The sequence below is a fragment of the Punica granatum genome, chromosome 6, assembly GCF_007655135.1.
Source record: "Punica granatum isolate Tunisia-2019 chromosome 6, ASM765513v2, whole genome shotgun sequence".
NCBI lineage: Eukaryota > Viridiplantae > Streptophyta > Magnoliopsida > Myrtales > Lythraceae > Punica > Punica granatum.
In genome coordinates this window covers 3,732,257-3,749,997 of record NC_045132.1, presented here as the reverse complement: position 1 = coordinate 3,749,997, position 17,741 = coordinate 3,732,257, and the positions used below count along the sequence as shown (strand labels likewise).

At 38.8% G+C, this 17,741-nt stretch overlaps 1 protein-coding gene across 1 annotated transcript; it reads right to left on the bottom strand.

Moving 5' to 3' along the window:
- Positions 1-10,706: 10,706 nt before the first annotated feature.
- LOC116211075 (cytochrome P450 87A3-like) lies at positions 10,707-14,002 on the bottom strand. Its single transcript, XM_031545276.1, has 11 exons — positions 13,785-14,002; positions 13,235-13,583; positions 12,969-13,115; positions 12,512-12,760; positions 12,333-12,422; positions 12,062-12,107; positions 11,814-11,920; positions 11,591-11,718; positions 11,273-11,349; positions 11,157-11,167; positions 10,707-10,937 (listed from the first exon to the last, which is right to left on the bottom strand). The coding sequence occupies exons 1-11, from the start codon at positions 14,000-14,002 to the stop codon at positions 10,707-10,709; spliced, it is 1,653 nt and encodes a 550-aa protein (XP_031401136.1).
- Between the last annotated feature and the right edge of the window lie 3,739 nt (positions 14,003-17,741).

The window sequence follows — 17,741 nt, the reverse complement described above, 5'->3', positions numbered from 1 at the left end:
TGCGCAGGCAATACATGCATTTCCGTAAAATAAATAAATAAAATAAAATAAATTATTGAGTCTTATAATCTACACCAGACTTCAAGTTAATCCATTGATTCTAAATTTCTTAATATTATTTACAATGGATACTACCACAGCCTACAAATCCCATATCGGATGTGCAAGGGAGAGATGCATTTATAAACAATGCTCAATGATCTCATTTGCAGCTAGTGCTTTTGAGTGACGGGCTCGTGACTGTTAGATATGGTATCAAAGCCGACTTTGGCCCACAACGATGTGGGATTATGAATAGGTGTTAAAAGGGGCTATCCATGAGCCCAAAACCATAGGAGTATGTCGGGACCACTGCCCAAGAGCCCAATGACGATGTTGGGGCTATAAGGGGGAGTTTGCCACCCATCGTCAATTCCACATTAGTTGTGTGAGGGGAGATCTAACCTCATTAGCAGTATTTTTCAGTGATAGGCTGGTGCTTGTTATATATAGCATCAGAGCCTACTTTGGCCCATGAGTCTCAACGTTTTGCATTTTTATTGTTTTGTTCATGACTTCTATTTTCCATCAAAAAATACATTTCCAAAAGGTTCATTAATAATCTATATATATATAAACTTGACAACACCCTAATAAATTATGATAAAATAGTAAAATTATTACTATATTCCTATATTAATATACCATATAGAAATTAAATGATAATAGTTAATTTCTAATCAATGCATATATGAATATAAAGAAAAAAATATTCAATAATATTTCAATCACTTATTTGCATATCATAATAAATAAAAATATTCATCATTTTTAATAAAATAAATATTCATCTATATAAACTTGAAATGGATTTAATAAATTTTAAAAATTATAACTAATCTTACAAAAGTTAATTAAGTATATCTCTCATTACGTGAATTTGATCATTTTATCTAAAAATATTCAGATATATAAAATTTGATATATGAAATATCAGTTATAATAATTCACAAGAAAATAATGAAATTTTAAAGTTTCAATAGGCTTTTAAAGTATTATTCATTCATAAATTAAAACTATAAATTTTATGTAAAAGTATTCAAATTCTAAATTAATTTTCCTACAAAGTGAATTGATAATTGAAATGATATATATTACATGAATTCCTTATTTAAGAACTCTTGATAAATATTCTTCTACTACCAATATGAATTTACCATATTAAAATTTATATATTATAAAATTAGACTTATTTTTTGTCAATATAAGCTAGGAGTTCATGCCAATTATTATTATCATATTTCAACTTTTATAATAAAATTTTCTTTATAAAATTCGTGTGACACACGGATCTAATAAATTAGTAGTTATATAGTATTGAAATATTAAAAAAATGAAAAAAAGAGGAAAGAAGAAGCTCGGGAACGACAGAACGACGAAGGGATGGGGGTAGGGGCGCGGTGGGGCCCGCCACCGGTCCCCTTCCCTCTCTTCCTTCCATTGATCATGATTTCATTTATATATATATATATATTAATTTGGCAGTGAGGCCTAACTGGCCGCTAACCTCTGTCCCGATGGGATCCCCGACAATCTGCAGAGAGGTCTTCGGCGACCACGATTAAAAAGGTAGTGGTCATCCACCGGAGGGTGGTGGCTCCGACGTCCTCATCGTTTCCTTTTTCCTATTGGTTTTTCATTTTTATTTTAAATATTCTATTTATTTTATTTTCATATTAATATGATTATCATAAAATCTTTTTTGTGGACGGAAAATGTCTTCTGTGATGAAAGAATGTACGGAAGGACGAAAAATGCAAAATATTGAGGATAAGAATGACAGAGAAATAAGGTTATTTAAAAAGCAGCAAAAATTTAAAAGATTGAAAATTAAAACTGTCTTTTTAACTAAAAATCTAAAAGAAATTTGTGGATCCATGGAATTAAAATCTACAATATGGCTGGTGATTTTGACATGGATGTGGACATGAGCAGTGGATATAAAATAACAAAATACTAGCCGTTTTACCCCATTTTGCATCGAATTTTTGAATAGTAAATCTCTTTGTCTCATAAATTTATTTACTTTTTAAAATTTGTTTGTATATGCACATGTTCCTTTTAATTTTTTGTTAAAGTAATTTTTAAAAATATTTATTAGTTTATATTCCAAGGATTAACTTTTCAAAATTGTTTATATATTTCCAATAGTAATTAGGTTTGATCTCAGGATATTCATTTTGAATAGTAGTTGTATTTATTACGCTTATGTTAAATTGTTACTCTTCATGACTTATATTATAGTTAATTATGAAAAATTAGATATTTCTTCGAATTTGAGGTTATATTTTATGAGAGTTGTGGAATTTGGTCACTGAGATTTAGAGTTAATATGTGAAATTTGGATCTTCACCATTGGTCACTGCATTATATTTCTTCATTTGTTGTTTTATAAAATCTATAAATAGGCAAGATATTCTATGTATTCATCTGAGCCAGTTAGAATAAGAAATCGCTCCTTTGGCCTATGGCTACTTTCGATCTCTCTAACTCCTCTTCTGCCGTTATTTTAATTTTCTTCAAGCTCAACTGGGCATCCTTATTGGACTCGGGATTGACGGAGAGGATGTAGTTATCGAAGCAGCAGTACGCAGGAACTGTGGTCGTTGTTATTAGAGATGGCATCCTTCAGCGAATACTGGATTGAGGGATGGGATTGAATTGTTGGATTCTCTTTTGCCTGTCAGTACTAATTTATGCTTTGTTGGGGAATAGAGTTAGTGTTAACTCCACTCCATACTAACTATAAATAATTATATTTATTTGAAGTTGTTATGATTGTGTTATTGAATTATGCAAAAAGTGGAAAAAAATAATAAATAGTTGAGACAAACTAATAATTGTGTTGTTGAATTGTGAAAAAAGAAATGAATAGTTGAGAGAATTTAGTATTAAAAATTGAATTAATTTTTAAAAAAAAATGAATTAATTTTTAAAAAAAATTGAAGAAAAAGAAAAAATTAATAATTGTGTTGTTCAATTGAAGATAAGTGAAGTAGAGTTAAAAAAATAACAAAAGAAAAACTCTAAAATCAAACATGCCATTAGAAACGAACTGCCGCTTTCCTACCCCTAATCTGCAGTTTCTCTGCTTCAGTTTTGCTGTTGAGGCTGCTCGTCTTTGATCATTAATAATAGCTTTCCACTTGCCTTCTACTTGTCTGCAACTATGATTATGCTATCTATGTTAGGATACATCTTAATAGTAAGCATGCAAGCATACGTATTGAACAAGCAGTATGTAACAAGTACGAGTATCGTTCTCAAGAGGAAAGATCTAAATTATCACTAATTACTAGAATTAAAACGGTCAGCCTTTACCCAAACGATCCATCCTTTAGCAGCCCATAATTTCCTTTTATTCTCACCCACACAAGATTCTCAAGATTCTCAAGATCTTCTCAAATTACCATATAATATCTCCATGTAATCTTCTGGCCTTCTTCCTTTTCAAAGGAAAGATATTCCCTTTAAATCTTGAGGATGGGGATATATCAGAAGACTAAACGTGGAGATTTTCTTTGACTTTGGTTTCCAACTATAGCTTGCCAAACAGCTCTTGTCAATGGTACAGCATCCATAACTATGCTGCAACTTCGTCTGATTCATTGCATTCTCTATCTCTGTCAATGCTGCAGCATCCTCGGGAGTGCTATGACTTCAACTGATTCCTCCAATCATTGTCTTTGTCTATGCCATAACTTCCATGCTAGTGCTGCAGCATTATCTGAACTCGGTACAAGCTCAACCTCCTACAAAAATTAAAACAAATCAGTACCAATTCCTATTAAAATTGACCAAAACCTAACTTAGTTCTAAAATCTAACTAATGATGTAAATTAACCTAAACACGACTGAAAACTCGAACAAACTCGACAACTAAACTCAATTTAAGGCTAAAAGACATGCTAAATAACTCTATATCCTAGAGTTATCAATCTACCTTATCAAGAATAAAATATATACACGTATATATATGTATGCTATAAACGAAAGAGCCATGAACTAGTTTATCATTTATAAGAGAAGACCGGCCAGGAGTTAAAGTATCAACATCTACAAACAATATTTTACGAAATTTTTGTTGGTCAGCAGCCTATGGGGACGTCATGATATTCTTCTTCAATAACTCGCCTTTGATGGTCAGCTGCCTATGACATTTTATCCCTCTGTTCCAGTACGGGCCGCATAGCACTTTCCAAAAAATTCCACACGAAGCAGCTTTAGTTACAACTGGTCATTTGCTTCAGATTGGCATATATGATATGATTGTTGATTTAAATTCCCATTGTTTGTGTTCTGTTTGGCTGTTGAGTGGGAAATACAAAAGTGGCTGCTTTGTAAGCATGAGATCGTTAGGTGTTATTACTGAGAAATGAAATGCCATGTTTACGATTTTGCTTGTGAGTATTTGGAGGATTTTATGTTGTTGCTGTGGAATGTTGACGCAGCGGAACCTAAATTGCGATCTGTTGATTCGCGCACGAATATCAGACAATAACCTTCTATCACTTGTTGATTCTACGAATATCAGGAATAGGCATCAAACTCGAAAACAAATCTGAGATTGGAAGAAAGAGTACGGTAGCTCCACAACTTTATTGATAAAACCGAAATTCAATCCCCCCAACCCTAGGGTTGTACAAAGCTTAAATAGGTATTAAAAACGCTTAAATTGCACAAAAAACATAAACTTTCCTAAAATTATAAAAACGTCCTAAATAACATAAATTGCCTATTTGAGTCCTTAAACGATGGAATTGGCCTTAAATATCGAAAAATCACAGCAAAGCAGTGAGTTTTGCTCCGGAGGCCGTTTCCTTCGAAATAGGGTCGTCAAAACCTATTTTTCTCCAAGTACCGACTTACCGCCTCTTCTACTGCATCATTTTTCCCTGGGTGGAAAGAATTCGCCCTCGAATTGTCCTCGTTCAAGCTGTCACCCATGTAAGGAATCAGGTGCTTCACATTAAACACATCAGCAGTACGAATGTGGCTAGGAAGCTTAAGCCGATATGCATTCGAATTGATCTTCTCTATAACCTCTACCGGCCCAATCTTCCTTGCTGAAAGCTTGTTGTACTCCCCAGCTGGATATCGATCCTTAGTAAGAATTGCCCACACATAATCACCTACTTCAAATTCCACCGAACGACGCTTATTATCCGTAGCTTGCTTATACTTGGCATTAGCTGCTGTCAAATGTTCAAACACTACTTGATGAATCTCTCACAAGCTATCCACAAAATATGCTGCCTCACCATGAACTTTAGATTTGTTAGGTAAAGGAATTAAACCTAGAGGACCCTCGGGAACAGCAGCATACACAATCTGGAAAGGGCTAAAACCGGTGCTACGATTGACTGCATGATAATGGGCAAACTCAGCTTGGCACAACTTGAGATCCTAACTCTTCACATGCTCCCCCACTAGACTTCGCAGCAAGTTACCCAACGACCGATTCACTACCACAGTTTGCCCATCAGTTTGGGGATGATAAGCACTGCTGAATTGCAGCTGTGTATCCACCATCTTTCATAAACTACGCCAAAAGTGGCTAAGGAATCGGGTATCCCGATCAGAAACAATGGACTTTGGTAATCCATGAAGACGATACACCTCACGAAAGTACAGCTGAGCCATTCGAATAGCATCTGTCGTCTTCTTACAAGGAATAAAATGCACCATCTTAGAGAATCGATCAACAATAACATAGATGGAATCATTACCATGTTGTGTTCGCGGTAGACCCAGCACAAAATCCATGCTGACATCCTCCCAAGGTCACGATGGAACCGGTAATGGCATATATAACCCGGCATTGGTAGCTGTCCCTTTGGACACGTTGCAGACCCGATACCTTTGCACGTACTTTTCCACCTCCTTGCGAATGGTTGACCAAAAATACGAGCCTTGCACTAGCTGTAACGTCCGATCTCGCCCAACATGCCCTTCTCCATGCAACTCCTTAATAATTTGCAAACGGATGTTGCAATCTGGAATACACAACTGGTTGCCCTTGAACAGAAACCCATCATGCAGCAAAAATTCTGACTTCTCCCCAGCATGAACTTTCCCCAAAACATTAGAGAAATATGGATCAATCTCAAGCAAATCACAAAGACAGTCAAAGCCAGGTACCTCAATACGCAGATTAACCAATAGATTGTTCCTGCAGCTCAACGCATCAGCTACCCGATTCGTCACCCCTGACTTGTGTTTCACCACGAAGGTAAAACGCTGCAAATAAGCAATCCACGAGGCATGTCGTGGGGACACCTTATCTAGGCGGTGAAGGTGTTTTAATGCCTCATGATCAGTATAAAGCACGAACTCCCGATGAAAGAAATAATGTCGCCAATGTTAGACTGCTTGTACCACTGCATAGAACTCCACATCATAGGTGTTGTACTTTAACTTTGCCCCAGACAGCTTTTCACTGAAATATGCAACAGGCCAGTTGTTCTGGCTCAAAACTGCACCAATGCCCACTTTAGAAGCATCACAATGTAACTCAAAGGGCTGAACAAAATCAAGCAAGACTAATATTGGGGTAGTCGTAAGACGCATCCTGATAAGTTGAAATGCCTTCTCCGCTTCTTCCGTCCATGCAAACTTTCCACCCTTCATGCAATCTGTTAAAGGCGCCATAATTGTACTAAAGTGAGGGATGAAATGCCTATAAAAGGGCGCAAGTCCATGGAAGCTGCGAACTTCAGTAAGTGTCCTCGGTTGCGGCCATTGCCTCACCACTTCGATCTTGGACTCATCTACGTTCAGTCCTTCCCTAGAGACCACATACCCAAGGAATAAAACCTTTGATGCCATGAATACACTCTTATTCACGGCAGTATAGAATTTCTCCCTGCGAAGCACACATAAAACTGCCCGTAAGTGCTGGAGATGCTCTGTTTGGTTAGCACTATAAATCAAAATATCATCGAAATAAACAACAACGCACTTGCCAATGAATGGTCGCAAGGCCTGATTCATCACACGCATAAAGGTGCTCGGTGCGTTAGACAACCTAAAAGGCATCACCATCCACTCATACAATCCCTCGCGTGTTTTGAAAGCTGTTTTCCACTCGTCGCCGGGCCTTATGCGAATCTGATGGTATCCACTCTTCAAATCCAGCTTCGTAAACACTGTTGCACCGCTGACCTGATAAGGCAAATCATCCAATCGAGGAATTGAAAATTTGTATCGCACCGTAATTCTAGTAATGGCTCGACTATCCACACACATGCGCCACGAGCCATCCTTCTTGGGTGTAAGCAAGACTGGAACTGCACAGGGACTCAAGCTTTCACGGATATGTCCCCTGGCCAGCAACTCCTCAACCTGCCTCTGCAACTCCTCATGTTCCCCAGGACTCATCCTGTAGTGGGATCTATTTGGCAGTATCGCTCCTGGCTCCAAGTCAATCCGGTGCTGAATATCCCACAAGGGTGGCAAACCATCGGGAAGCTCATTAGGAAAGAAATCCACTTACTCAGCCACTACAGGTGCGGCTGTAGTTGGAATTAATGCCTCTCCGGCCACTTCTTTTCCAATTAGCACATAAATTAACTGCGATTCATCCACCTCTTCTTCGAACCTCGCCAATGACAAAAGCTTCGTTTCTCCACCCATAAAGGTTGGTTTCTCCGTCTCTTTGCTGGGCACTAACACATTCTTCACATTTTCAAACATAAAACTATATGAGTTAGTTCGCCCCTCATGAATCACTCGATGGTCATACTGCCACGACCTACCCAACAGTAAATGACATGCATCCATTGCTACCACATCACACCACACAGCATCTTTGTATTTCAGACCAATGGAAAAAGAAACCAATGCACGTTCTGACACATTAACCTCGCCTCCCTTTTTCAACCAAGCCAGTTTATAAGGCTTAGGATGTTTCTCTGTCTTGAGGCCCAATTTCTTCACTACCTCCGCAGAGACAATATTCTTGTAGTTGCTAGCGTCGATAACAAAACGACACACCTTACCGAGAACAGTGCACGTGGACTAAAAAATATTATGCCTCAACCAATTGTCGTCTGCAACCATAGGCATCAAGCATGAACGCCTAAAAACCAGTGCCGTTTATGCGTCTCTAGTCACGGCTTCTTCTTCGACGACCTCCTCACTATCAAACTCAGGATATTTGGCTTCCTCCACATCCTCATCTTCGCCCTCCTCCATGTCAACGAAGAATATCTTTTTGCTAGTGGTCTTCCGGCACTCAGACTGCTTGTGACCAACCTCGCCACATCCGAAGCACTTCATCTCAGTACTTGTTGGTCTATTTGACTGGTTTGTGTTGGTAGTATTTTTGTTGGCTCCTCCTCCAGGGCTGCTCACCCTGCTACTGCCACCACCACTACCACCAAAACGACTCTCACCACTACTGCTTCCTATACTGGAGGAATTCCCGAAATTACTGTTGCGTGGGGACTATTTTTCAACTTGCAGAACCCTTTGATGTGCTGCTGAGACACTGGGTGGATCAAACATATTGACAGTGTCTTGAATCTGCAGCCGCAATCCTCCGATATACCTCGCCACTAATTGATCTTCAGTATCGTGTACCTCATTCCGGACTATAAGTTGGAAAAACTCGGTGGTATATTCATCCACCGTTCAAGTTCCTTGCCGTAAATTCTACAATCGCTGATACATCAATCTCTGAAAATTATATGGCAGAAAACTGGCTAGCAAGTATTTCTTCATCTTCTCCCACGTCACAACTTTTGACTTGCCCAATCTGCTTCTAGTCAATTTGAGCTGCTGCCACCAAGTCGTGGCTCTGTCTCGCAACCTAATTGCCACCAAAGGTACACGTTTGTCTTCGGGCACTCCTTTAAATTCAAAATCTCCTCAACTATAGCTAGCCAATCAAGAAACTCCTCGGGTTTGAGGCTGCCATGAAATTCTGGAATTTCAGTCCGCATCCCCGACTCCCAACACCTCCTGTCTTCCTCGAATGGTCACCTCCTGTCATGCTCGACAAGGCCCCTGTGCTGTCTTCGTGGAATATCAGCAAAATAATTCTCTCCTTCCGACTCCTCTTCGGTTTCCTCTCGATCAGGGTTAGAATTCGGATCAAGGTTTCTCCGATCTTGGTTCTCCATAAGTGCAGCCATCTGCTGTGTGAAATGCTCCATCATACGATCCATCCTCTGATTCACGATTTGCTCCATCCATTCCATCCTCTGTTATAGTTGTCGTAGGTTGTCACACTCAAGAACATCGTCTACACGATCCCTTCTCCTGGGCAGCATGGCTGTTCCAGATCAAACCGTAGGCTTTGATACCAAATGACGCAGCGGAACCTAAATTGCGATCTGTTGATTTGCGCACGAATACCAGACAACTACCTTCTATCACCTATTGATTCTACGAATACCAGGAATAGGCATCAAACTCGAAAACAAATCCGAGATTGGAAGAAAGAGCACGGTAGCTCCACAACTTTATTGATAAAACCGAAATTCAATCCCCCAACCCTAGGGTTGTACAAAGCTTAAATAGGTCTTAAAAACGCTTACATTGCACAAAAAGCATAAACTTTCCTAAAATTGTAAAAACGTCCTAAATAATATAATTGCCTATTTGAGGCCCTAAACAATAGAATTTGCCTTAAATATCGAAAAATCACGGCAAAGCGGTGAGTTTTGCTCTGGAGGCTGTTTCCTTCGAAATAGGGTCGTCAAAACCTATTTTTCTCCAAGTACCAACTTGCCGCCTCTTCTACCGCATCAGATGTATTCAATAAGTCGAGGGATGTTCTTAACTTGTTTGTGGTAACTAAATTAGAGAGCTCTTGTTTGGTTGTCCCTTGTTGTATAGGTTGAGTCATTAGATAATTTTGCTCGATCTGTTGAGGAGTTCTGACTAACTTGGTTATTTTGGTTCAACCTGCTGAGCTATGTAAGCTCACTCTATTTTAACATATTTCAGGGAGAATGATTTTCAAAGGACAGCTTTTTACGTGGTTTCTCGAACCTGGAGGAGCATGTCTTACTTGGCCGTAAACTTACTTTAATCGGGGCACAAATGATTATGGGATATTCAATTGACATGTAATTGAAATTATTGAGAAAATAAATAAGACCCAAGAGGATTACGGTTTGTAAGGTTATTTGATTGAAGTTCCCAACCGTTTATATTATTTTTATATGATTATTATGAGGGATGTGTTTTCTGTATTAAAGGGGTTGAGTTTTTCCCCAAACAAGGAGTTATATTCGGAAACTTGTTTTAAAACTCGACAGGTAATTTGATGTATTTTAAATATTGAAAAGTAATAAATTTTAAATTGGTTTTGTATCTTGTAAAAGGAAACTCATAGAATCCTTGAAGTTTTTGTATAATAATCTGTATTATGGATTTCATTGTGGAAAAATGCAGGATTTTACAATAACGTACTAGGTACAAGCCTGTGCATTTGCGCGGGTGTATAAGGGAAAATCTACCAGATTATAATTCATCTGATATTTATCAAGAAATACTTAATTTACTAGTTGTGGAGGCCGTGCGTCGCGTAGGATATGAACAAGAAAAGTGTATTTTCCTCTTTTGCGATTTGGGGGGGGGGGGGGGGGGGGGGGGGGGGGGGGGGGGGGTTGGGGGGCATTCACTTCCTTTCTCCTTCTCTCTCTCCGTAATCCCTATCACTTGCCAAGCTCTTCAGTCGGGGGGATACGCTCGACAACCCCAACAAATTGGACGGCTATCTCGAACTTCTTCTCATTGAGCCAGCCCCTGTAGACTCTGTCCCTGCAGGCGGAAAGTTCATATGCGAAATTCTTGGTCAAGGCCTTGAGCTCCACATTCTCAAATACCTTAAGCTCATGGACCGGATATACCGGGTTAGTCACCAGAGTGATGCCCTCGGCCTGGGACTGGGAATTATCAGAGAGTAGACAGGTCTACTGCACGTAGGCGTTTATTCAAAACTTTGTTATCCATCCAACTCACACTACCGGCTCGGTTCGTCCTTACTAAGTATAAAACCAATCTTAAAACACAATTTCCAAAATCAATAAAGAATATATCTATGAATAGCGTCACCCTGGTTTATGTTTTGATCATTAGAAAACATGCAGCATCGACTGGCCCACTTTTTTGAGGCCTGCCAAACACCAAGTGTCAACAAAATAAAAGTCCTATTGAATAAGCAATAGTTTGCATAGAGTGAATTTCTCTTTTCATGCGTATGGCATCTGATCTTTGTTACGTATCTCGATGTAAAATCCATCTCCAAACCCTAAAATTGGAGACCGGGTAATCTCCCCTCCCTTCTCTTTCTCCCACCTGAAAAAATAAAATTCCCAAGTCATATGCACTTGACGTTAGACCGGATATTGCTTGTAACCTAACACTTTGTTTTCCTTTATTTAATCTAATCTAGTTTGTTGAAGTGCTATATATCCGGTCAAATTAAATTGAGGTCCCCAACTTCTCCCATTATCTAGTAGTGTAGACATAAATAACAAATCAGCGTACTTTGTAATTTCCATAAATGTAACATTTATACAGCCCATGCATGTATTACCTGTAATTCGAGACTAAGATGTGAAGGAAAACCGCCATGAATGCCTTAGTGAACTCGGCTCCAGCACACATTCTCGCCCCCCCTCCGAAGGGGATGAAATTTTTTGCCTTAAAAGTCGGTCCTAAATCCTGTCAGGCATGACATGGGTGGAAATTAGAAAATGATAAAGTCTGTGACGGTCTTCTAATTCATGAAAGAGCCTGGGTCCTTAGTCGAAATTTGCCTGCCATCGCCATGGATTGAATGAAAGCGGGTCCTCGTACGTATCAGGGTTCAACTGAATAGCTGCTGGAACGATCATGATTGTCCAACCTTCAGGAATTTTGTATCCTACACCATTTTTCGACTTATCAGAAATCCGACTCAAAAGTCACTGCTCAAAGTAACTTGCAGAAAGAATGCTCTTCAACTTCGCAGACTTTTCATTCATTAATAGAATATATTACCGCCCACATGAATATCCTTGATCGCCCTCCTCAAGATTCCTGAATCGACGCTTGAGTGATTCATTTACGACCTGCAATTAAAGACTTGACCATGTGAGAAATCAAAATAATTTTCTATTGGGTCTCAATTAATGGAGACCAAAACAATCAAATTCATCAGCAACATTGGGACCTCCTTTATCTGACTAAAACATATGCAGTTCAGACTTCGAGGGATCCCAACCGAAAATTTTGATGGAATATTTATTTTCGTGACCAAAATTACATTTATCGAAATCAATGCTAATAAGATTCACCTGCATTGTAAAGTTCATTGATTTGTACTCCTTCCAAGTCACCCCACCTTCCCTATCTTCTCTGCTTCTAAGTATTTCCTCATGTTCCCTCTGTCAAAGTGGAAAAATAAAAGTATCTCGAAACGAAGCCTTTCTCATCATCATTGAAGAAGCGGAAAATCAAGCACAAGAAATCAGACCTCCAGTTCTTTTATGACCATAGGATGTTTGGTTAGAAGCATGATGGCAACGGTTAAAGTAGATGATATCGTTTCAAAACTTGCAAAGAGGATCACGAACATTGCAAATGTGGCAAATTCATCAGAAATGAAGCTCTCAGTCTTCATCATATCAAGGATTTCATCTATCAAATCCGCTCTGCATTTCTCGGGCATAGCCCGTCTCTCGTCTATGAGATGCTTCATCATTTTTATAACCATATTATGATTCTGGACATATTTAAACGCGAGTCAGCTTCAGACAAAAATAATCTATCGTCTTGTGTTCATTGGAGAGTGTTCAAGTTTCAACGTAGCGGAATTAATTGAAATCTTAATTGTAATTCCTAAAAAAGAAATCATTTGTTCTGCCTCTTTTATAAATTCTTTGGGTTGACCAAAATTCCTACAGACAGTCTCTCCGAGAATTTATTCTGACCTTCAAGATCTTGTTGAAACTAGTTCCAGGAATGCTCAGTAGAAAAGACACTAGACCTCGGAGGTTGAAACTGGACCTCTCGCTAGCACTCATGTTCTTCTCCGGTTCGAAACCGAACAGAATCTTTGCAAGAAAACCATATAAAACCTGCTCAAATAACATATTTGAATAATCAAATAAAAGCATTCACCCAAAAAAAAAATCAAATAAAAGTACCACGGTGAAGGTGGCTAGTTTGAGCTCCCGAGAGAATAATAATCATTTACCAAAGTTATCTCTTTCTTTACATCCAATGAGTCACGAGAGGACCAGGCCAACAATGTTTTCCGGGAAATTTCTTCCATATCGGGGAGGATTCTTTCCCGCAGAGCTTCCCTGCCTACTAGATTCATAATCGCGTTCCTCACACATTTGTGAATGTGACTGATCGGAGCGACTGGGGCTGATTCCCCATGTCTTCCCTTGGTTCTCGCATCTAAAAGCCTGGCAAAGGAGTGCAAGTACCAAATCCCCACCAACTTTCCTTCTTGTTGCAATATGCAGTAGTTAAACTCAGGGTCCGAGGAAACTACCACAGGGCGCCCCGCCAAGCTTGTTTTGAAAATCCGGCCATATCTAAAATTGGGAGACACGACACAATAAAAATCACCGCTTGGTTCTATGGTGAAAATCACCCCCTAGTTCCATGAAGTATAGATGAATTCTTTTCGCCCTTATCGATTCTCCAATTAGAACTTTCAGAAAACATCACTACGCAGAGACATTGCTCATAAATGAAATTCCAGAATTATAACTCAATATGGTGAAAGAACTTACTTCATGGTCCGGATCTTGAAGAAAGGAAGCCCGTCAATGGACTTGCTGGGGACGAGGAACTGGAGGGTCTCCCCGATAAGGGGCAGTCCCATGGAACCGGGAGGTAGCCTCCTACTGCACTTCGGATTCCTCCATTTGTAAACCCAATAGTGGATCAACCCCATCACCAGCACGACCATAACATACAGAAGTTCGAAACGCCACATCTTCAGTAACATTATGGCGGTTTTGGACATTGGCCTGGTTCTGAAATTTTGAGAGTGAGAGTTGTCCTTTAAATAAGAGATTAGTGCTTGAGCTTTCATGCTTATGCATGCAACAATAAATGAGAAAGTGTTTAAGGGCAGACTATACTTTTAAGATAATTTCCCGTTTTAATCTTTTTTTTTCCTTCGTTTTCTTTAAGCAGTTTTACTTACTTTTCTTTTTCCTTAATTTTTCGTTTACATTTTACACATTTGGTTGCTTTTCTGTTTCCATAAGTTAATAATCAAATTTTTATTTAGAGAAAATGTATTCCCCAGCTTTTGTAGCCTTTTAATTGGGTCCTAGATCTCTCTCTCTGTTTTTTTTTATAGAAAAAGATCATGTTCTCAGTGTTAAACATTTAGTTCTTTAGTCTTATTATGTTTAATTCTCCCGTAAAAAGTGTAGTATGATGTTATCTTTTACAACTGAAAATTTCAAATAAATAAGGAGGGAGATTGCAAAAGGAGAAAGTGCACGATGGAGGGCAAACGTCAGAACCAATCCGTAGGTGAGGTCCTTGACGACCTTCTGTGTTGTCATTCTTCTCTCTTAGAAGAGAGAGAGAGAGAGAGAGAGAGAGTGAAGAGATTGGACGGGTAAGGGACTAAAATCGGTCACCATCACTTCGAATGATACCGTTAGGGACCTTACGCAGGGTAGCGGGGCCACCACAAGCTGTGACAGTTGTTCTTATAAGATCTATGCTTCTCTCTTGGGTCGGAACACACTGACCACCTTTGCCCAAGGCGAGCTCCCAACGACCTTGCACTCAGCTGCAACTGTTGAGCCCCACCGCTTCTCAATAACGATCTTTTTAAATATCCTGTTACCATTTATAATCGAACAAATAAAGAAAACGACTAAGGCAGACAAAAAATGTAACATGAAGGGAAAAATTGAAAAAAAAAAAAAAAGCAGTTAAAGTTGAGGATCGAAACGGGACTTTTCTCTAATAGAGAACTCGATGAGAACCTGTGCGTTGGCTGTGATGTTTGCCTTCTACTCCCTCTAATTGTTCGTTTTACGTTTTGTTTTCTTCTCTCTCTGTATCTTTGCTTCAGTTCATTTTCTTGGACACGGTTTGCCATTTGGGATCTTCAGAACTATATTTTGTACCTTCATTTTACTACTCTAATGAAGTTTTTCATGGTTTAAAAAAAATGATAAAGAGATATGGGTTGTGTACAACAAACGGGTATTACAGAAGTAAAAGCTCGAGTTTGTAGGTTGTGGTGCCCAATTTCTTATAAATCCATATGAGTCTTTTTAATTTTTTCATGTGGGATATAAATTCTCTACACATGCCTTCATGTGGCAACATGTGGTTTGGCTGCTCTAAAACTTTGGGCTTGGTGTGGTGTGAGCCCACAGGAGCACGTGAAAGTGTAATTCGCTTTGATACCATGTAAAATTTTCACTGTGCTTATAAGTAATTGAGTCCATCTTCAACTCAAAAGTTCGAATCCGTAAGTTGTGATACCTAATCTCTTATAATTGGAGTTTTCTTAGTTTTTCCATGTGGGAATCGTAGGATATAAACTCTCAACAATGTTGTTTAAATAGAATGATGATGTGGACATAACAGAAACTAGCTAGTAGTTTGGATTAAATGTGTATAACAGGACTGAACATCTTCGAACTTAGATAGCCAAACTGATCTGGTTGGGACTCGAATTCAAATTTAGCATAGACTTACGCTGTACTGGAAGTAATTATAATATTTATATTATTGGTGATGTGGCCAAGAAGCAGATAGACCATAGCCCTTTAAACGTGCTATCAGTCTACAGTTAGGTTTGGAACTGGTGAGAATTGATGTCGGACTGGACTGGGTTAGTTAAGCACAATCTGAATTAGTCTTGCATGTGTTAGCATGAAATCTCAGTTACTGACTTCTTATTGAAAGGACTCACTCTCACCCCCAAAATTTCAGAACTATCCCATCACCGAAGCTGCCCGGAATCAGTATGGCGCGTCAAACTTTTGCAGCGCTGTATATTGTTGTCCTGCCCATGGTGGGCTTGACCCAATAATGGATGCTCAGCGATGGAGGAACCCAAAGTGCAATGGCAGGCTGCCTCCTGGTTCCACAGGGCTGCCCTTCATCGGGGAGACCCTCCAGTTTCTGAATCCTAGCAAGTCCATTGACATCCCTCCATACCGCACCATGAAATAAGCTCATTCACTATAGATTGAGATCCCCAACTTGCCAAAAACTTCAATGTAATAGATTTGTTATAGTTTACGAATGGACAATTCTAAACCAACCAAAGACTTCCCGAAACAAGCTAGGATTCCATTTTACTCGTTTCTAATTATCCATTTGCGTCAAGCATGCCCTTACTTATTTTATAACTCCCATAATAACACCACTGCGTCTATGATATCTCCAATTTTCAGAAATGGCCGAATTTTCCCCGCGGGGGGGGGGGGGGGGGGGGGGGGGGGGGGGGGGGGGGGGGGGGGGGAGCCTGCCTGGCCGCCCAGTGGTAGTTTAGTTGAAAACGGAGTTTAACAACTACATATTGCAAGAAGAAGGAAAGCTGGTGGAGGTGTGGTGACATGGAATCCTTGGCCAAGATCTTTGATCAGAGAGGCATGGGAAGAGAAGGGGAATCAGCCCCGATCACTTCGATCGGTCACGTCCACAAGTACATGAGGAACTTGGCTTTGAGTCCCCGTAGGGAGCAAAGCTCTTTGGGAAAGGATCATGCCGGACATAGAAGAAAATTTCCCCGAAAACCTTGATGTACTGGTCTACACAAGACTCATTGGATGTAAAGAAAGCAATTACCTCGGTAAATTAACGATTAATGTTCGTTTGGAAGTTTTAAACTAACCCTTCACCATGATAATTATAATTAATAACTAGATAGTAATCCGCGCATTGTATTAGAAATGTTTGTAATTTTCTCAATTAAAATAATCAGTTATAATATTATATTGATTGTAATCATATTATATTATTGTAATTTAGTTTGTGTAGGGGAATATTGTTTTTATTCCGCCAAAGTAACAACCAATAAGTTTAATATAAGTTAATTGCCCTCCACTACCTTGTATAGATCCAGGTTGGAATCACATAATCTAAAATATTATTTTAGAAAAGCAAAATTGGAAAGTATATATTTGAATTGCAAAAAAGCAGAAATAAAATTTAAGAAATTAGCTTAGGAAAATAAGGCCTATTCATAATATTTTATAATTTGCAGTTATATATATATATATATAATTATTAGATTATAAAATAATAACAAAAAAGAAATATTGAAGTTTTTCTTTTTAGTTACAATATTGAGGATTTTCAATTACTAAAGCAACACCAATAGTGACTAACGTGGATTGATTCAAGCGGTTCGGCGCTTATTCAGCTTAAGCAAGATCTCGGGTTCGAGTCTTTGTGAATACAGAAAATTCACACCGTGAGAGCTTTACCTTGTAGTGGACTGACTCGGCTCGACTAAATTAGTCGGAGTCTAATTGGATTTCCGGATACTATGATTTACATCGAAAAAAAGCAACACCCATAGTGAAAATAGAATAAAAGATTTTACTAAAACAATCAGTGCTGAAGCAATTGATTAAAAATTAACACTAAAAATTTCAAAGTACCAATCAAAATTCAACCAAAGAATAAGAATAATTAAATAAAAGCTAGTGAATTCATGGTAAAAAGATCTCCATTAAATTATAAAATAAGAATAAAAA